General features: G+C 41.2%; 1 protein-coding gene across 1 annotated transcript; it reads right to left on the minus strand.

Annotated features, from left to right (window-relative positions):
* Positions 1 to 11,708: 11,708 nt before the first annotated feature.
* Positions 11,709 to 20,906, minus strand: MDFIC2 (MyoD family inhibitor domain containing 2). The gene is made up of 3 exons (XM_073230451.1): positions 20,861 to 20,906; positions 20,288 to 20,509; positions 11,709 to 11,968 (listed from the first exon to the last, which is right to left on the minus strand). The coding sequence occupies exons 1-3, from the start codon at positions 20,904 to 20,906 to the stop codon at positions 11,709 to 11,711; spliced, it is 528 nt and encodes a 175-aa protein (XP_073086552.1).
* Positions 20,907 to 21,438: the final 532 nt, after the last annotated feature.

Here is a 21,438-nt window from a genome sequence, read left to right on the forward strand (position 1 = left end):
CTTAGGTTTCTGGCATCCTTTCTTGTGCTGAGCCCCTTTCAACATGTTAATATGTTTTTATAAAATTGTGAAATTAAGACTCGTCTTCTTGATTCTTAAAAAGATTCTCCCAAGTTTGAAGCATCAAGCCCCCACAAAACGTGGACCTGTGACTGCATTCCAAAGAAAGCCTTAATTGGGTTTTACTACAAGAGGAAGGGCCACCCTAAAATTGTATCCATGGCACACATCTAACCACGGGCAGCAGAGTAAAAAAGGCTCAGAATCCCGTATGACGCAATGTTCCCCTGAAAGGTGCTTACAGCTGCTCGGCTGTGGCTGTGCGTGGCAATCTGTCCTTTCTTCCCTAAAGTAAGCTGCCTAGAGTTCTCTAATGCCTGAAGTTTCGTTCTAAGCAGAGGGTTGAAAACTTTGCAGAGAAAAGCTAGATTATTGCATAAGCTTGTGTTGAGAGGACATGACTGCCAGTTGACCTGTGAGGTGGACCCAGTGTGTTTCACTTGCTTCCCACTCCAGAGCTGCCCCTAGGATATTGACTTGAGATAGTGATGCAGGTTGAGAATATCTGGACAGTATACGTGACTAAACCCAGTTAATAACGTCCTCTGTATAAGCTTTTAAGATTTGGTGTGTGGGTGTGGAGATCTGCTTGACTGGTGACCACCCTAGACAAGCCCCTGAAATAAGTTTCCTTGTTCATTAAAACTGCCACCTACCCAGGGGGAGCAGTCTGCCACTTCCTTTGGTCCCTCCCTGCCCTCGAAGAATGGGGCTGGTGCCAGAGACCCCCGGGAAGCTCCTGAGGTTTCAGCCCAATAGTGTTACAGGACGGCAGAGGCATGAAGAAGCCCTGGGTTGTCTCTGCGCTTGCTCTTTGGAAACTCCTTTTACATGGCAAGTAAAATAATCAAAGTATCATCCCAAAGTTGGGCAGATCCAGAACGTGCCACCTAAAGTCAGGTTCTAACTTCTGTTTTAAATGCTTGCATGGGACATTCCCATAGGTGGTACCGTAGCCCTGATCCAGCACTGCCTGGAGCTTGCAGTGTGAGCCGCAGAGGCCCCGCGTTCTGTATCCCCTCCACACCCCCACCTGAAGTGCAGACAGATCCCCTTCTCATCACCGGTCATGGCACACAAAGCTCTGTGTGCTCCAAGAGCTAGAGGGTTTATTAAAACTACAATTTTTCTTGTTTTGTGTGATCATATATCCATCCACTGGAAAGGAAAATCCTGATAATGTTCTCTGCACAGTCAGGAATGGCATTTGGGTCTTGAAAAATAATAGTTTTATTTTGGGGGAAAAAAAACCCCCCCACAAAACAGAATAATTTCTTAATAAGTGGAAGGGATTTAACTGGCAGCAGTGAGTTGGGGGGGGCAGTTAGGAGGAGAATCAGAACCAAACCTTCTGGGCCTTCCTTGGCTGAGGTGTGACATGATCAATATGGAGATGCCCCAAGAAGCTTCCATGGGGTCAAAAGGAACAAGGGTCAGAGTGTGTTGAACAAGCAGTACTCCACAAGGTCAATCATAAAAGCAGCTTTATATTCATCTCTCATCATCCTGATTGTCTCTCCTCATTTATTTATTGGCAGGAGTCCTTCTCCAGCCGTTGGATGTGAACTCAGGGGGCTGACACTGTCCACCTTTCCTCCCTAAAACAGGGGGCGCATATCAGGCTCACTGAGGGTCACACTGACGTCCTTCTCACCAGGTTAAGGACTGCAGGGACTCCCACTACTCTGCCTTTATAAATCTTCAAAGCATTGAACTGGCCAACCTGGCCTTCAACCATGGTCTTCTTAACAGCTTATGTGGTTAAGAATATGGGCTTTGGAATCAGACGAACTCCTACATTTCAAATCTCACTCTGCGCTGTTGTCTTAACTTTGACATTCTACAGTTATTTAAATGCTGCAGCTCACTTTTTTCATCAGTCAAATGGCAATCCTAGTACTCCTCAGAGGTTGCAGAGGAGACTCAGTGATATACAGACATATGTTGGCGATATTGCAGGTTGGGTTCCAGACCAAAGCGATAAAGCAAATATTGCAGTAAAAATATTGCAAATGAATTTTTTGGTGACTCAGTGCATATAAAGGTTATGTTTTCACTGTACTATAGTCTAGTAAGCATGCAATAGCATTATGTCTAAAAAAAAGACTCAATGTACATACCTTAATTCAAAAATGCTTTATTGCTAAAAAAAGTGTTAGCTATCATCTGAGCTTTCAGTACGTGGTAACCTTTTTGTGGGTAGAGGGTTTTGTCTGGATGTTGATGGCTGCTGACTAGTCTGGGTGGGTGGTGGCTGGTGAAGGTTAGAGTAGTAGCTGTGGCACTTTCTTAAAATAAGACAACAGTGAAGTTTGTCTCATCAATGAACTATTCCTCTCATGAACGATTTCTCTGTAGCATGTGATGCTGTTTGATAGCATTTTGCCCTCAGTAGAATTTCTTTCAAAATTAGAGTCTAAAGAAATAAGACAAGCAAAACAGAAAGAGACTCACAAATACAGAGGACAAACTAGTGGTTGCCGTGTGTGTGGGAGGCGGCACACAAAATAGGTGAAGGGGATGAAGAGGTACAAACTTCCGATTATAAAACGTGTAAGTCATGGGGATGAAAAGTATAGCATAGGGGATATAGTCAATAATATTGTGGTATCTTTATATGGTGAGAGATGGTAACTACCCATTGTGGTGAGCATTTCCTAATGTATGTAGTTGTTGAATCCCTATGTTGTACACCTGAAACCAGTACAATATTGTATGTCACCTCTGTTTCAATGAAAGAAACTGGAGTCAATCCTCTCAAACCTTGCTGCTTTATCAACTAAGTTTATGTAATATTCTAAATCCTTCGTTTTTTCAACAATCTGCACTGGATCTGAGCCAGGAGTAGATTCCACCTCAAGAAACCCCTTTCTTTGCTTATCCGTAAGAAGAAACCCCTCATCTGTTCAAGTTTTATCATGAGATTACAATTTAATCACATCCTAAAGCTCTTCTTCTAACTTTAGTTCTCTGGCTCTTTTCTGCTACATCTGCAGTCAGAACACACACAACACAGTGAATGAAGTTTGTCGTCTCAAGTGGGTGGTTCGTGGTGCCCCGAAACAATTACAACAGTAACATCAAAGATCACTAATCACTGATCACCCTAACAAATGGAATGATAATGAAAAAGTTTGAAATGCCATGAGAATTTCCAAAACATTATACAAAGATGTGAAGGGAGCAAATGCTGTGGGAACAATGGTACCAAGAGACTTGCTTGACGCAGGGTTGCCACAAGCGCAATATGTAAAATTTTGTAAATTTAAATTTGTGGAAAACCACAATAACTGCAAGGTGCAATAAAGTGAAGCACAATGAAACAGGGAGGCCTATAATGAATGAAATGCCATTCGTACAGTGCTTGGCACATATAAATGCTTATTAATTTACCTACATCGTAACTCTTATCTTCATCCTGGAGAAAAGGGTACGGTATTATAAGAGAAGGAAAAATAAAGAAATGGGTATGAGAGGTGCTCATTTCCTGGAAGAATAACGAGGGAATAATGAAGAGGATTGTCTTAAAAATGGATAGCCTCAGAAAATGGTATCATATGGCAGACATGATGCAGAGACATCTTTTGTGTGTTATGGACACAAACTGGGTAATGAGTCTGGTAATAATTATAACTGAAGTTTAATGAGTATTTGTCCTATATCGACTAAACTTACACTGAAGGCTTTACTGAATTATCTCTTTTACTCCTCACAGTGACTGATGGGGTGGGGATTTGTGGTCAAATATTGACTGCATTTTATTGATGAGTAGCCTGAGGCCAAAAGGTTTCATTACTAACTAAGTGCATTAAGCTCTTCAGTAACTGAGGCAGGATTTGAACCCATATCTGTTTGTAGATCTCAACCTTCTTCTCTATGATTACAGACAAACACATACTTGTATTATAATCGCATATTCTGGAGCAGGAGTTTCCTGACAGTGTAACATGCCCACAGATCTGGACGGAGAGCACTTGGGACTGTGAACCTTTGAAACTTACCTCTGATTCCAAGGACCTAGGTGACATTCCAGCCCCCACCCCTGTCCCCCACCACACAGAGAAGTCTAACCCCTCTGACATAGCTTTAAGCCAAGAATGTCCTCCATTCTCCCACCTTCCTCAGCCCCTAGGTGGAATCTTGAATTACTAATAATTGCTGTGTTTCCAATATATAAAACCAGAAGAATTGACAGGGAGTCTTTTTCATATAAGTGGTGTTATAAAAATTTCTGGTCACTCTAGGATTTCACAGGGCATCCTGATCATGGCACAGCTGGTCTACTCATGCAGAAAGGCCCAGCAAGGGCAGAGAGAAGTAAACACAGGCATGACCAATATATCCACTCTGGGTTCTAAGCCAATGCAAATGTGCAGACAGTTCATCAGATGAGTTTTCACTGATTATTCCTACAGGACCAATCTAGCTGTAGAGAAGTCAGTTTCCATTATTCTTCATGCAGCAGAACTTGCCAGGGGCCTGGAATACAATTTAGGCTATAGTCAGATGGGATTTGCACTTTGTCCAACCCTGCAAAGTCACTTCTTGGCTATTATTTTTCACTCTATTGTAAATAGCAAGAGGCAGATGAAAAGGTAAAAAATATGTTGGTTGGAAGATACTTATTCTCGCCTACCTAGGGTAATCAGGGGAAGACATCAGCTCCAGATTTGGTAAGTAATAACTCACATTTGACTTTAATACACTGTGATAAACTTTGAGGAATATATCTTTTAAAACATAAAATGCTTTACCTCTGATTTAAAGTTTGGGGGATTGGTCCTGCACCGTAGGAAGGTTAGATTTAGCATCTCTGAAAATTCCAGAGCAATTTTAAACTGCTCTTTTTTGATCACTCCCCACAGCTCCAGCTTTCAAAGAGAATGAGATGTTTTGGGAATGAATTGTGATGGACTTATATGAAAATTTATATGACCAAGAATTGGATTTGTTCCCCTGGAATATTACAGATTATGTTTTATGTTGGAATTGCATCAGTGTGCAGAGCAGCAGAAGGCTGGCTTAATGTAGCTAAAAATAGACCTTGACTTTCCACTTGGAATAGAACTACCCCTCCCCAACCCGTTTCTTCCCTAATGAAAATAATGGCTTCATGACTCATATATGTGATAGACAGTAGGGAATATTTGCATCTTAAAATAAGAAGAGTTTGAGGGAGGACTAACGGTCTTTTTCTAATTTCTTCCCCATCCATCTCCTCCCTCCTGTGTTTCCTGTCGCTGTTCTGTTTCAGCCCTTTGCCGCTCCACGCCTGTTGCAGCAGGTCCTTTGTTAGTGTCCAGTCTCTTGTGGCCTCAAGGACCCTGCTGCGTGGTCAGATTTTAATCATGTAATCCCCTGCCATTCTTCCTCGGCTCTCCATCTGCTTCTAAAACACAAGCCAGCTGGTTCAAGTCCTTCCTAGACATGACTCTTGCCTCTTTTCCCCCACACCCCCTCATTTCACAGCCACCACATTAGTCCAGGCCTCTGCTTGGTCTTACCTGGAGTTGGGTAATAGCCTCCTCACTGGTCATCTAAGTGGTCTCACTCGCTTTCACAGAACCTGGTGTTTCCCAGTGTATTATACAAGTACTATTGGTAACATGCAGGATGACTTCCGGTGCTACTTTTACTCTTAAAATAATTTCTAATACATTCTTGATAGGTTATTGTAAAAACGTTACGAGTAGATCAAAACTATGTATATTATTGCTTTGAATGAGGCATCAAGAAGCGAGCTGAGAGGTAACTCCATGAGGTCTGTGGGTCTGTTGAGGTCCTTCTACAAAATTTAGAACCCCATCTTCACCTCAGCTCCCAGGGGCAGTTCTGTAAACTCACCTTCTGAGCTAGGTGGTTTGCTGCCATGCCAACATTGGCAATTACGTGATGGTAACAATGACAGAGTGATGGCATTGGTACCATGCCACCTTCACGTCTTCCTCCCCCATTGCAGGGGCCCGCGCCTGTATCACAAAGCTGAACAGCGGTGATTTCATATGTTAATGCAGGTTTCTGAAGAGCCTCAGTTATAGATGGTGTGTGTTCAGCCACTGGGAGAACCTTGTTCAATATTCTTACTTACTTTATTTTTTTTTTAATTTACGGGAACTTGATATTAAATAAGGACCCATAGGCAGCAAGTGCTGAAAGAGGAAACAGAGAGGATGTGGGAGAGTGCTGAACCTAGTGGAAAGCTTTGTATCCACAAAACAAGTTGTGGCTTTGTAAATTCGCTCTAAGTACATTTGAGAAACAATAAACCATAATAAACCATAAAAGAAGTTACTGTGACCTTGGTTTCTGCATAGCTTATGAGATAAAAGGTCTAAGTATCAGAATGCATTTGGTTGCCCGTAGTGTTGTTGACCGATTAAGAACCATTCATGCTCCTAGACCCTCTCATGGAATGCTGATGAGGGGCTGGCTTGGGTGCTGTGTGGAGGATGGACACTTGAGGCAGAAATCAAAGTTGCCTTGCTAAACACAGAGCACTAAAAGGTAAGTCTCAGAAACCATAGATGAACAGGGCAAAGCTACTGACATAAAGATTAAATTGCAGTGCATTGACTTTGCATTTATTACTTATTGGGTACATATCTTAAAAGCATTTGAAGATGTTCCAAATTCTAATCATGGCACAGGATAACAACTTTTAAAACATTTACTGTCAGCAAATGGTTTTCTTTGAATATAATCATTATATTTTTCTGATTGCTTTGCTTTAGAAGTGAATACTTGAACTTTATCTTGATTTGATCTTTTTTTCATGTGTGCAGTGTTTAGGCTTAATGATTAAAAGCATGGGCTTCAGAATAAACAGACCTGGGTTTGAACCTGTGACAGTTCAAATATGAATTTGGGCAAGTTACTTAATATTTTAAGTCTCTATTTGCCCTAGGATAGTGGGAGTAATAACAGAATCTGTTTCACAGAGCTGTTTAAATTGTGATAATGTATATGAAGCATTTAATCAAATATTTTCTATTTGATAATTTTTTCATCTGTAAAAGAAAAAATGTAGTAAAGAGAATATGTTCAGGCTTTCTGGTCTACCCCCACTATATACTGAGGGAACATGGTGAAGTTATGGTGTTAGCGGATGGTATTGCAATCCAGGACCAAGCAATGCCTCAATCCCACCCTCCTATGCTCCCCTTTTCCCACAGAGTTTTGACAGAGGGAGCTATTGGAAAGGAAAATATCTAGATAGAGGAAAATGCTCCATTATGCCTGTGCAGCCACTGATCACAATGGGTCTTTCCAGCCAAGACTGAATCAGAAAATGTGGTTTAGATGCCAAGGCTCAAATGAGGATTTCTGCTTCCTATCCCTTGAATCAAGATAGCCCTTGACTGAGGTGTCTGCTTAGTTGCCAAAAGAGATTTGAAGCATTGAGAATGAGGCATAGCCAGCTTAGTCCAAGGTGGTAGACCCTGTGTAAGCCTGGGCAGAGGGGAAAATGAGAGTATCCTGCTTTAGAATTGATCTAGAAGCCGGGATCCCTGAACCTACATTACACCACAATGGAAAATGTAGTCCAAAGTGTGGTCCAGAATGTCCTGGCCTCTGACCAAAGAGAGAAACACTTCCTCCTCCCCCAGGGGAAGGAACTAAAGGATCATCACTTCCCTGGCTTCCTTGTCAAAATTAGAGTCTTTTGAATGAGGGCGGCTAGACTTCGCAAATAGAAATACAGGACAACCAGCTTGAATTTCAGGAAAGTGAGGAATCATGTTTGTAGTGTGTCGCATGCAATATCTGGGACATGCTTGTACTAAAATATTATTTGTTGTTTATCTGAAACTGAAAGTGGGCTGGGTATCCCCTGTTTGATCTGGTGACTTTCTTTCTAATAGTTCTTCCAGGTCAGTTTGACAATGGTTTGTTGGGACTGATAGAAAGATTTTCAGAGTCTTCATTTGTTGTGACAGTTGTTCTGCGTGACGTAGGCTGTTTACTAGCATTCCTAGCTTCTACTCACTAGATGCTACTAGTATCCTCCCTTCTGTCCACTGGGACAACCAAATACATCTCCAGATGTTGGCATATATTTCCCGTGGTTGGGGGTGTGTGCCAAATCCTCCTTAAATGAGAACCACTGCTTGGGAGACACTAGCAAAAGCAGGGCTGGGAAGCATGTCCAGATGGTAGATCAGAAGGTGGCACTTTCAACCACATGATGAGGCAGGCCACGCCCCTGCTTCCCTCCTCTCTCCTTCCCCCATTCTCGGCTCCTGCCAGTAACACTAGGAGCTGTTCAGACCGACCTGTGTAACGGAGCCCACTAATACAATGCTAGCGATTATAATCGCTGGAAAATCATTCTCTATTCAGATAACCTCTCTCCGCAGCTCACACGAGGCTGTAGATGGCAGCTGTGTACGTTTTAACTCAGGTATTCTTCAAAGAACACCCAACAAGCCATTAAAACGAGTACTTAAATTTTATCACGGGTCATCAGTTGGTGTAGCCTGGGTGAACTTAGCATTTGATGGGCAAAACTCTAAGAGTCCAGTTTAAGTGTACATATTATTCTTTTGCTCCATCTTGTAAAGGGAGAAATTTGGAGGCATTGGATAATAAAGTCTGCCCTTCATTTCCACCTACACATTTATCCTTGAAAAAAAAAAAGTGTTGATATTCCTTCACCTGATGTTTCCTATTTGTAAAGTTTCCCTGCCTGAATATGTTTTCTTACTTCCTGGGAAAAAAGTGAAAGCAACTTGTGCTTTATTAATGTTGTCCAGCATTGATAATTAATTTTGTAGGCCTATCAGCCTCTGTATTGGGAAAATTTCATTAGCAAGTTAAATGTAGCTTCGTTTCTTCATTGCTTTCTGTATTGTGTAGGCTTTCAGAGAAGCAATGGTTTTATAAAAATCCATTGAGCAAAGGAAAAATAATGTAACTATCTTATATTGCTGTGGGAGAAGTCTCTGATCTCCATTCCCTGTTAAGGTTGTATGTCCTCCAGTCTCTTTTATCTAGTATGCGTCCTTAAATAGGAACACTCTGTTCCCTAAGAAGCCCACCTTAAAGAATAACATTATCTTTATTTGTAATCACAGGCCTTCATCATTCTGGAAAGTAATCTGAGCCTTCTCAGATTCTGATATTTGTATTTAATCAATAACCACGTTCCTTTTTCATCTCTCCCCCCTCTGCAATTGCATTTTCCCAGCTGCATATGTTTTATTGTGTAAGAATTCAATTGCAAGAGCCATTCGTGTTTGCAAAAAGGATAATGTTTTATTATTGGTTATAAAGAAAAGAAATTTCACACTTTGTATAACTGGCTCTTTCTGTTAGAGCATGGTGAATTGTGAAAGTGTGGAACAAGTTAACAAACTGTGGAAAGAGAGGCCACAGAAAGATCTTGTAGTATTCTGACCACATTGTAAAATAAGACCTGGCGGTTTTTCTGTCTCTAATTGACAAGCATTCCATTCACATTTGAAATGCATAATCTTTGCACTAGAGTATGTAGACTAGAAAACGGCGTCAAACTATTTAATACCGATATGGCATGGCTTGATCAATGACACCAGGTACCCACATTATTGGGACAGGCTTCCAGCAACCCTCTGCAGGTCCAGGAGTTCTCCTAGGGGTGGAGTGGGTGTTTGGAGGGGGCCACGGTAGCTGGGGACATGGGGAAGTACTAAGGAGGTACAAGGTAGCAAGTGTTTATGAGCCAGTCTGGTAGTATTTCCATATTTGAACTATTGGAACAGCTGTACCTCTGTGTACCAGCTAGACTCAAGAAATGGAGAATATGGAATGGCACAGGGTACTTAGACAATCAGACCACCAGTCAGAGTTCCTGACACTGCCATTAACTCACTGCATGATCTTGGATAAGTCTGTTCCTGGGGTCTCTATTTTCTCTTATGACAAATGAGGCTATTAGAAAAGAACAGTGCTGGGGTCCCTTCCTATCCTACGAATCTACTTCTTTTCCCCAGTGATGTACATGTTGTTTCATGCATAAAGTATAAAGCTGCCCCTGAGCTCCTGAAAAGCAGAGAGACTGAAGAGTTTCTTAAGGAGTGTGGGGCTCTCTCCAGCTCTGCGGTCTGTGAATAACATGACCATCAAACAGGAATGAAGCTGGCGGTAGCCATGGATTCGCTGTGCTGGCAGCAACAAGACAAAGCAGTTAAATACCTTATTAGAGGCGGCTTAAAAATATTTTTAAAACATTTAGTTTTCAGTTTGGAGGAATTTATTGGAGTAGAAAAATGTGCTTAGTTTACCATAAAAACAAAAGTGTTGCTTTTGCCTGAAATGAGCCAAGTCAGGCCAAAACAGGTATTTTGGAATTTGTCGTTGTGTGTCTAGATTGCAAGAAGTTCCCTTGACTCTCCTCTCAGCCTCTGTGTTCTTTGCTTGGTCACTGACCTAGTCTGCTTTTTTGTATTGTATGAATATAGTGAGATATCTCCATGGGAATATATAACCACAGATTAATGAGCAATGCCATGCCCTGCAGAAAGTAAAGAAGATTCCAATGTTACTTCATCTTCTATGTGTTTTCCTCTAAAATTGTTTGTTTTAATTTGAGTTGAAAAAAATAACTTTCTAAGTTGATATCACATCTTTAAAAAAGTTTTTTGTAACTGTGAGGACTATTCAACATAATAATGAATTACGTTAATTATCAGAAAAAAAAGCTACCATTCCTGATGCACATGCTGTATTAGGACCCTCGGTGCTTAGTAAGTATCTGCACATATATTTCGTTAGGCTGTCCATACAAATGGTAGTTTAGTAAAAGGCTCTGATTCCCTTTTAATATCCTGTTGCTTATTGTGCCTGACAAACAGAAATGAGGAAAATGAAGAGTTGATTATCTGGGGTCATTTTCTTGAAAGTTGCACATAATTCCCATTTATGCTCATTAGAATAAAGAAGAGCCTTTCTGTAATCAAATTAAGAATATGCATAACCTGCTATGACATAGTCATAGACATATAATAATATGGTCTAGAATTACAGTACTCTCTCAAAGTACACCGTATTCAAAATTCACTGGAGATGTCTTAGAGACATCTGTTGTAATTATAGGAGCATGGCTTCTAATTCATTTAATTCCCTTTCCTACCTAAACTGTAAATATAAGTGAATTTTAAGAGACTGTATAAATAAAATTTTAATTACAAAATGATGTTATACAATACATTATTAATAATAACCAACAATACATAATGTTTATGCATGAGTCCATTAGAAAGATGAGCTAATGTATGTCAGTTCTGAAAGAATGCACTAATTTGTTCTGATTTTATGAATGAAGTTGAGTCCATGGTGCAAGCCAGTGAGTGCAGTAACCCAGCGTGGTTTAGCATGCTATTTTATAGTCAAGAAACATCTTGTACCTATGGCATTTAAGAGGTATTTAAAATTTGTTCATCACTTGTGATAAGATCTAATTTTTCAGTGAGCCATGCGGTTGTGAAATTTGGAATAAGATCATTGAGTTGACAATACTAGCTTTCCAGACAGGTGCAGAATAAAATGGTCTACAGCATCCAAGAAATGTGTACAGCCCTACGTTTCAGCACAGGGAAATTACAATCTTATTGTTATAGAATTTCCCTGTGGGGCCAAAGGGTCTGCTGGAATGTGCTAATGTCCTCATGCTAGCGGTAACAGATTTCTGAGATCTCCATGGCCAGCTCCAGACAGTCGCTGGTCTCATGGCAGGATTCAAAAAGGCTGCAGTCCACGTCACAGCTGCAGTTGCAATCATTCTGCGAGTGGCTTTCGTCTGAGGTGTGGTGATACCTGTGAGAGGGGCAGCACCAGTTGGTACACACTGTTTCACACGCATGGGGGAGCATCAGGAGACAATCCCCAAACTGGCCAAACAGACAGGCAAGAATCAGGGAAGCACACTCCTCTGTTTAAAGAAGAAGAAAGACAATTAACAGTGGCCCATATTGGGCATCTATGAAGGGCAGGCACATCTGGTGCTATGCTTGAGATCTTTATAGCCAACTCTTACTTATTTATCCATACTGGGGTAACATGCAATGTTACTCTCTCAAGCATCCGACCCCCACCCCATGTAGCTCTCACTCTCCTTAAGTAATTGCTTTATTAACTTTCTGTGCATTTCCTATCGATTCTACATAATCTGGTTATTTAAAGTGCTGTCACTTTTCTAAACTCCATTTTTTACTTTGCTTGTAGAGGTGCTGGGAAGCCACCCAATTAGATACCTATCTGGAAGTCTCGCAACTGTCTGAACAATAGCAGGCCCTCTCCAATGCGGGGAGATTTGAGGCGCAATCGCAGGTGGGGACAAGCAAAGGTTGTACAAATTTCCAGCTTCTCCTCACAAGACTGACTTGTTTGTTTGACGTAGATTCCCATAAACCCACCACACCCATCTTCAAATGGGAATGAAAAGCACATTTCCAAACCTAATATAAATGATTTTTCAAATAGTCATAGGCTTTTTTTTTTTTTTTGGTTATAATTTGTTTTTAATCCCTCTTTTTTCTTCTACTTATGTAAAGCCTTGATATTGTATATTCAAGTTAAATGAAATATGTCATTATATGCCTAAAAGGATATAAATCTTATCAATACTCTTTAAGAAAATTAGTTTAAAAATATACTATACAGACTTGTAAAAATCTGCAGAGTATCTCTAAGGCATTGAAGGTAATTGGTAATTCTAGCCAAGCAGCTGTGATGGATTATAGATTATTATATATTTTTTGTTTCCATAAAGGGATTTAACTAGGAGATGTGGCAATTCTCTTGTTAAAATTATAACTTCCCTTTTTTTTAGTTAAGAAAGTCTCAAAACCATGTGAGCGTTTTGTCAAATGGTAGCTAAATGTTCGCATAAGTGTTACTATCATCTAAGTAATTAATATTAGTATCCTGAAGATTGTTGGTGGTTGAATGTAACAGTAGCATGAAATAGAGAAAAATGTCCCCCTCCTGAAGGCTTATCAATCAAAGTTCGACTTCCATAAGGATTGATTTTTCTCCAGTAAGAATTTGAATGACTTTTTGGTTTTGAACTTCAGCTGACTGAGCCTGTGTAAGCTCATAGGAGAGATCTTGCTCTCTGAATCTGCTAGTGTTCTAAGTGTTATTAGAGGCCCAGTCTTTTACTTCTATAGCATTTCCAGCAGCCTTTTTCCTTGTATTATCCACATACTTGCTCATTTATATGAGAAGGAAGAACATGGAAACTTGCTGCAAAAGGGAACACATATTTTAAAGAAGGCCACTTTGATTTACTTTAAAAACCCTCTGTGCAGGTCTAAAGTGACCCCTGCCTATAAGCAAATGAAATCTTCCGGCCTCCTCTGTCCCTCTCGACCTCTGTCCCTGCCTCCTTCTTTCCTGCCTTTCCAGCGAGACTGTGGTAAAGAACCATGCCATGACGTTTATGATGACTTTAATTGCCATATATTGTTGCAGGTGGCCAGGACTTAGTACTTATAGCCAAGGCAGCATATCCCATAATGTCTCGACGGTGTATGTGCTCATCTCTTTGCCAGACATGGTCTATTTTTCTTCACTTAGAGCCGGGTTCTAGCGTGTGGCCAACTTACCCATATCTCATAAGTCACCACAAACCACCCACAAAAATTCAGGAGTTAGTGAATATAGTACATAGACTCTATTTTACACAGGCATTTCTGAAGAGGGCATGTTGGTGGTCAGAGATGTGAGGCACGAAAACCTTATCAAGTTTTCCCAATACCAATAAGAGCTCCTACAGAGAACCCCGTGGCAAAGAAGTTCTCAGTAGAAAATACTTCAGGCAAATGCTCCATGATTCCTGAGGCTGGAGGTGAGCTGGGTGCACAGTGACTTTTGAGACTAGGAGCTGGTGTTTCCTACCAGAGTGTGAAGAACCTGTTTATAAAACGGCCTTATAATTTCCTGAGGGCAGATAACTTTTTGGTTCAATTCCTCTTGCCAATGTCTTCTCAAGTTGGCAGGCCCTGGAGATCTCTGCTTCTGATGTGTACTGTCGAATTTATTTACAGAAAATAATCTTTTGGCCCATTCCATCGGCCAAATTGGCATTTGTTTCCTTTTGCGTCTCTATTTTGCACTTGAGAATAAATCCCTTTTTTTTTCTGTTTATAAGTCAGTCCTTTTTATTTGGTTATAGAAGGCAGAGCCTTTTGCCCAAAAAAACACAGCAATGTTAATGAATTGAAAACAGATTTTTCCAAACTTTCAAGTGTGTTCCACACTTTTCCTAAAAGGCGTATTAAATAATTCTGCAGGAGCAGGCAAAACTGTTTTGCATATGGCCAATTTTTGTTTGCACAAAAGTAACCTAAGCGGTCCAGGAGAAATTTGCAACTATTTGGCAAGAGAGTTGGACTTCCCCTTCTCCGGAATGGGTCTATTTTTCTTTGCTTGCACTATTTCTTGGGGTTTGAATGTTTAATAAATATGCTATTCACAGTCATAGGCCGTGACTAACACCCCTTCTCCCAGTCCATCCAAAGTGTGCGCCATACATCTGACTGCCTGCTTTACATCTCTTCTGCAATGTCTTCTAAACATCTCAGACTCATGAAGGCCAAGCGGCATCATGAGTCTCCCTCTTTGCCCCATGCCACAAACCTGGGCCCCCTCCAGTTCTTTCCTGGGCATGGCTCCTGCACACACAGAACATTTCAACAGAAAGCTGGGACTTTCTCCTGTCATTTCCCTTTTCTTCCTCAGACCCTCGCCAGCCAATTCTTTACTGAGTTGTGCTGATTCCATCTCAGATTCACAGTGGAAATCCATACACCTCCGGCCACATCCAGGGCCACCACCTGAGTTCAAGCCACCATCTGCCGTCATCAGGTCAACAGCAATAGCATCCCATCTAGGGCACTGCTTCCTTGTGAGCCCACCTCAAATTCATCAGCTCCTGTGGTTAATTACATATTAGAACATCTCACTCTCCCTCAAGTCCCAGGTCCCTGCCATAGCCTGCAAGGCCCTCCCTGCATGATCGGGCCCCTGTCTGCTGGCCCTCCTCACCCGCTTGCTCTGCTCCAGCCCCACTGGTTGCATCTCAGCTCCTGGGGCTCGCCAGCTCTGAGCTCTGTCTCTGGCCTGCGTTGTACACTCTCCCCTCACAAATTGTCCTAACTCCTACTCAGCCTTTGGGTCTTTAGTTTACAACACCTTCCCTCTAAATCACATCCTCACTGACACTCATGGCGCTTGCTTTGTTTTTTCTTCAAAACACTGACCATAGAATGACATTAACCTAATTAGTTTGTCCCTTAGTTTCTCCCCATAATAGAACCTAAGTCATAGGAAGGCCATATCTTTTTTTGAATGAATGAATGAATGAATAGTAAGAGATCAAAAAGTCCCCATTTTTTAGATGAAAGGGTCAGAGATAATCACCGACGGTCCTGAATCTTCCCTGTGTAAAACACTGAAGAGGGATTCGAAGCCAAGTCTTTCTGGCGGCAGAGTCCATACTCTCCTGCCTGTTGTATGCGTCAATTGTTTGATGTAAAGCAAACCTGGTTTCCTCTTCACTTTATGTGCTTTTCACATAGGTCTTGAAATAATCCTGAGTTGGGTGCTATTACTGCTCTTGTTTATAGATGAGGAAACTGTGGCTCAGAGTTTAAGAAACACGGGAAATGGTGAGGCTGCCGTTGGAACCCAGACTATCTCCCCCAGAACACTTAGCCCTGAAGTTGCCCTTCATAACACTCACTTTTTCTTCCTTCATGTGCCCAGGACACTGCAGGCTTACCATGGGCCTGCTCCCCGCTATTTCTTACTCTTACCCTGCTCTGCTCTGTATTCCCAAGACTGGTAGAGCCTGTCTCCTAGGCTCCGCCAAGTGGCTTCTGGCTAGCTGCACCCAGTAGGAGGATGCACAGGAAATGGGATGGTGAGAGGCAGGGAAAGCCCGGGGTATTTCTCCTCTCCTCTGTTTCTCTCTGCTGTGAGTAGTGTCTTAGGCAATAGCTGTGTCTTCTCCTTGGTTTTATCTCTCTCTGAACCCCTTCTCTGTGCATCACTTGCTAACACCAGTTCCTAGCAGTCCATCTAGTGACAGTTGCTAGTGGTCTACCAGCTTAATGCCAGCACTGGTGGTCTGCTAGTGGCATGGAGGGACCAAGGGAAGAGGTGGCAGGGCATTCCTGTTGGTGCTGAGTCGTGCCTCACTGTGCCCTTACTGGGTTTTTCACTACCTCTAATACCTTTGTGCTAAGTTCTCTGTAAATTAAATTCCCTCTGTTGTTCTACCTGGCATCCTGGCATAGGCTTTAATCGCTGCTGTCAAAGTGCCCGTCTCGCGTTCCCTCTTCCTACCTTTTGAAACCTGAATTAAAGAAGGGTTAAGATGCACCCAATATCTTCAGCCCGTATAGCCAGAGTCCAGAGTGGTATTTGGCTGTGAGCAAGAAGCCATGACAGAAACCCTCGTGGGGCTGTTTGATTTCCTCCTTACACCCATAGGGTACCTCCAGGACATCCAGGCTGTTATGTGCTTAGTGATACCCTAGTGACACTGACAGATTCATGCAGCGTCCAGAGGTGCCAAATGCACCACTGGGGATTGGCCAATTAAGAAGGAGAATTTGCCTCATTAAAAAAGATCTTGGTTAATTGTAGTGGAAAAAGTAACAGTGCACGGAGTTTCCTCAAATGTCCTTGAGGTCAGCCTCAGGCTCACGATCCTCTATGCCCTGAGTTCTCACTTCCAGCTTTCCATCTTGCCACCGTGACATGTGAGATTAGGGGGAGAGAGAGCCAGAGGCACTCTAGCCTCCCCCAGCTTCTGTAATACTCCCCAGCTCCAGGAACATGCCACCTGGTAGCTGGGAAATCACTACCCAAAGCAGCCAAAATATGGTACTTCAGAAGTGACCACAGATGAATGATTATGTTCCCTAGTTCCTCCCCAAAATCAAGTAAGGAGGAAACAGGCAAATGAACCCAGGCCAAACCCTGTATTCTAACATATGAGGGGTTAACGTGCTATCACAGAGAATTCAACATAATCATGAGATTCAGGACCCAGTGGCTCCAACTGATTAGTAAAAGTTTTTGGTTAAAAATGTAGAAAAATTGGTTCCCACTCCCCCAACATTTTCTTATATATATATATATATATGTAAAAAAAGGATCTGTAAGGTAGAGTGGGAATAAATAAAGTGTGACTGAATACCTTTCTGTAGCTGGGGTATCATACTTGATCTTATCAATTTTAATAGCTACTTAAATATGTCAAGATCTATTTAAGTTCAGACAAGCACAACTAACATTCAAGTCAGTTCTTTAGAATGAGTAGATTTGGGTGATACTTAGTAAATTTGTCCTTATGTTTTTTTCTGAGCAAATGAACTGAAATAATTATAAAATTGAAACATTTTATAAGGTGACACTACTGCATTTAATTGTATGAAATTTACAGAGGAGAAAATGTAATCATTTTATTCAATAGTCCATGGTGTAATTAAGACTATTCTTTGGAGGTATCTCATGTTTATGATTTTCCTTTTCCACCTGGACGAGATGTCTCAAATTCAAAATTATACATCAATTAAGTATATTCTCAGGATTCCTTTGAAGGAGGCTGTTTTTTAAAGTCGTGTGCGTCCCTGATTTCATTACCCATGGGGTTGCTTTCACCATCAGAACACAGAAACAGGAGCAGAAATACAGATAGTGCTCTGGACTTTTTCCATTTTATTCGGGAAAGGGACCACACGGGATGAATCACAATTTAATAATAAAGTAACGTTGCAGCGCGTAGTGTGTGATGTGCAGTTAAGATCCTTTTAAATTCCCATCAGAGCACACACCATGAACTGGGCTAATGGATGTAACATATTTTACAAAATCTGCGTGTGTGAGGCTTTTCCATCCTGTTTTAAGTGGGGGCAATGTATATAAATAATAGATATTAGCAATTAAGCATCCATTCCTATGCACTCATTTATACATTTGAAAATAAATTAACCACGCACTACAGAAAAGTGGATGCAATCTTCTCTTTTCCCTTCTGTTTCTCCTGCTGTTCCTGAAAGATATTTCTGTGTTTATCACAGTGAGAGCCATGACCCTAGCTCTCAATTTCTATATCCTTACATTAATTACTATAAAAATTCTCAGACTTCACTGTTGATTTCCTTCATGTTTGCTGTTTGGGATAATGAGAGTTTCTTATTACTGTTTGTGGGCCGTAGTTTGGGTGTTTTACACTGTCTTTCATCCAGGTTCCAGAAACTTTTACCCCCATGGGGGATTTTTGCACTATGTTGGAAGGAAAGGGTGGGCTAATCCCTATGTGACCAGCTTAAAACTGGAATTTCCTGGGTTGTACTGGCCTTAGCCCAGGCCTTAAGACAGACGATCTAATCTGACTTCCTCATGTCTCCCCTTTGCTCTTTGGAAGAACATGTAATGGCTTCTTTTCCTGCATGAGGCTCCTGACTGTTGCCTTTTAACGGAGTAGTCATTTTGGCCTTTCCCTGAGAACATAAGCCTTCAGGTATCATGCTGGCTGCACTGGCCCTTCTTGTGTTCCCAGAATCCCAGGTAGGGCAGATCAGAGTGGTTCCAGGGAGGGTACTGTATTGTAGTACATGGATACATATAATAGCAATTTCTAATCCTGGGATCATTACAAATAAAATCCATGCATCCCTGATACAATCCCATAAAATGCTCTAGCATCATAATGCTTTTTGTACAGAACTCTTCTGTATTGCCTACTTTCTTGATTGGGATCCAACTCTCACAAAGCCAGAAATGTGGACACCATCTTGGATGATCTGAGGTCATAAGGCAGTCTACAGGGAAAAGTTGGCCCAAAGCTATGTATTGTTGGGAGTGTCTGGGACTTCGTTAAACAAATAGAACTCTTGCCAACACTTAAAAAGTTGGAGATTCCACATAACTGTCTACATCTGGCAACTGTAGCTTATATTTCTTTCTGACAACAATTAGCTGGAGCTGAGTAGAGACAATGCTCTTTACTTCGATGCATTCCTCACCATTCCCTATTATTTACTTCCAGTTTCCTGGAATTCACATTACCTCCTGGTAACTGCAGGCATTTGTGTCTGTAGCTTCTGGTCTAAAGCATCCATGACATTTGCACAAGATCATATATAACATGTTAGAAATATCTCCCCTGACTTTCTAAAACCATTATCATAGTGAATCCAAAATTTGATTCTCCATTATGTAACAGATTCTCCACTGTATGCTTTCCACATGTTATTTCATTTGATCTTAAAAACACTCTGTGGCATGTTACTAGCTCCCTGATATAACTGAGGCTGAGATTCAGAGATGGTAAAAAACTTACCCAGTTTCATACAGTTAATAAATTTCAGGGCCAGGAATCACTGATGTGATTCCAAAGTTCCTGTTATAGAAAGTTTATGTATCTATTTTTTTTCAAAAAGTAAATATGAATTTACATAGAGACCAGAAACTATGCCCTATTACATTTCCTTTGAGAAACTCCAACCTTTCTTTAAAGGCAAATGTAGATATGGATCACTATACAATTCTTGAATGGTTTATGTCTCCTATAAAGGTCGCTGCATAGTCAACGTGAATAAAATGCCGTATGTCTTGGTGTGGAGTCCATGACTTTGAAGTTGACCGTGTTGATCACTTAGCACCAAATCAATTGGCAACTGGCTTTGCAAATGGCACGTGCCTTTGATGTCCTATGCAGCAATGGTGTGGTATAGTTTTGCTCTGATCAGAATGCCTGGAGGTGATGTGACATAGAGGCACCAGCCCTTTTTCACAGGTTGCTGATGTAGCATGCTGCTATTTTATATAGTCTCTATTTATATATTTGCAGCATTTCAATGCCCCTCCATTCTGTCTTCTTCTCCTCTCAACATAGAGTCATGGGCTGAATAGTCCCAGATCCGAGAAGAAAAAGACTCAGTCACCTTCTTTATCCACTTCATATCTCCATAGAAAGAATGGTTATGCCTTACTCCAGCTATTTAAAATATGTTGCCTCCAATTCCCTGCTTTGAGAACAAATAACCAGCCAAGCACCTCATAATGGCAAAGTGACCTTGGCATGTGTCATTCACCAGGGTTTTCAAATCGAAGTCTTCCTGTTTAATATTCATAAAGACTTGTTTTTTTCCTAACAGCGTATGTGAGGATTTTATAGGGGCTGGGGGCCGGGGAGCTTTATTTAGAGATGGGTTGATTCTGAGAAACATACCATCATTGTCTCTCGGATGAACTGACGTATCGGTTTGGAGGTAGGAAAATTTCGTTTGGCATTCTTCAAGGGAGGACAGTGATGTGTTGGGTTCTGACAGTTTTTTCTCACTGGGGGTTTCCTTGGCTGGTCCATCTGTGATATTGAATTCAGATATGGAATTTATAATGATAGCATTAATGGGTTTCTCGTCTGCATGCTTTTCATTTGTGAGTTGCATATCTAGATGAAAAAAGAGAACACACATACACAAATCCACTATAGTTGACATGACCTAGTGATGGAAGCACAGATATTTGCAGAAAATATCATATTTGGACTTGTATAAAAATACAAGTCGTGTTAAAAAGTATGAAGCACTCTTGAACAGTATAATTTCGAATTAAAATATAAATAAAAAGTAAAGAGCACAATAATTATAAAATTTTACAAGCATTACAAGTTTCACCTATCACAGGAATTTGTGACAGTTATTTTTACCATGGATTTTTTTTTTAGTGATGGGTGAAGTGAATCAAGAATTCACTGACTTTGGTCTACCCAATCACACATCATAGCACATCATCAGCTCACCGTCACAGTGCTTTGCAACTCTCAGAAGTAGCAAAGGGTCTTGCATGCTGGGTATTACTGCCCAGATATGTGATCTCCATCAAGTTGCTTTTTTCCTTTGCTTCCCCCAAACCTCAGTTTCCTCTCTGCATCAGAAAAGTGGTTATAAATAAACTGTTTATAAACTCTTTCCTATTTCTGCCCTCAAAGACTCTAAGTTACCACCCTTTTCTTTTCCTTAGCATTTGTTGGGTCCCTGTTCAGGTGGTAATCTGTGTGGCTTGGGGGGTGGGTTTCTTGGGAACATACTTTATTTCCATATAACCTCCTGAAAGGGAACCTCCAAAGTCCTTGACCGAGGGTCTGGTTGAAGAGAAGACTGAGAAATGTAAATGCTGCATGTATTTGAGAACTCCCACATTTATTCGTTCATGCCTACATAATAAATGGTCTGCTATGTAGCAAGCTCTGGACTGGGCACTGAGATACTGCAGTGACTAAGAGAGACATGGTCCCCTGCCTTTCACAAGCATCAGAAAAGTTAGCCAAGAAGTAACCACTTCAGTTACAATCCTGATGAGTGTATAAAAGAAACACAT

Source organism: Manis javanica, chromosome 3 (genome assembly GCF_040802235.1).
Source record: "Manis javanica isolate MJ-LG chromosome 3, MJ_LKY, whole genome shotgun sequence".
NCBI classification, from domain to species: Eukaryota; Metazoa; Chordata; class Mammalia; order Pholidota; family Manidae; genus Manis; species Manis javanica.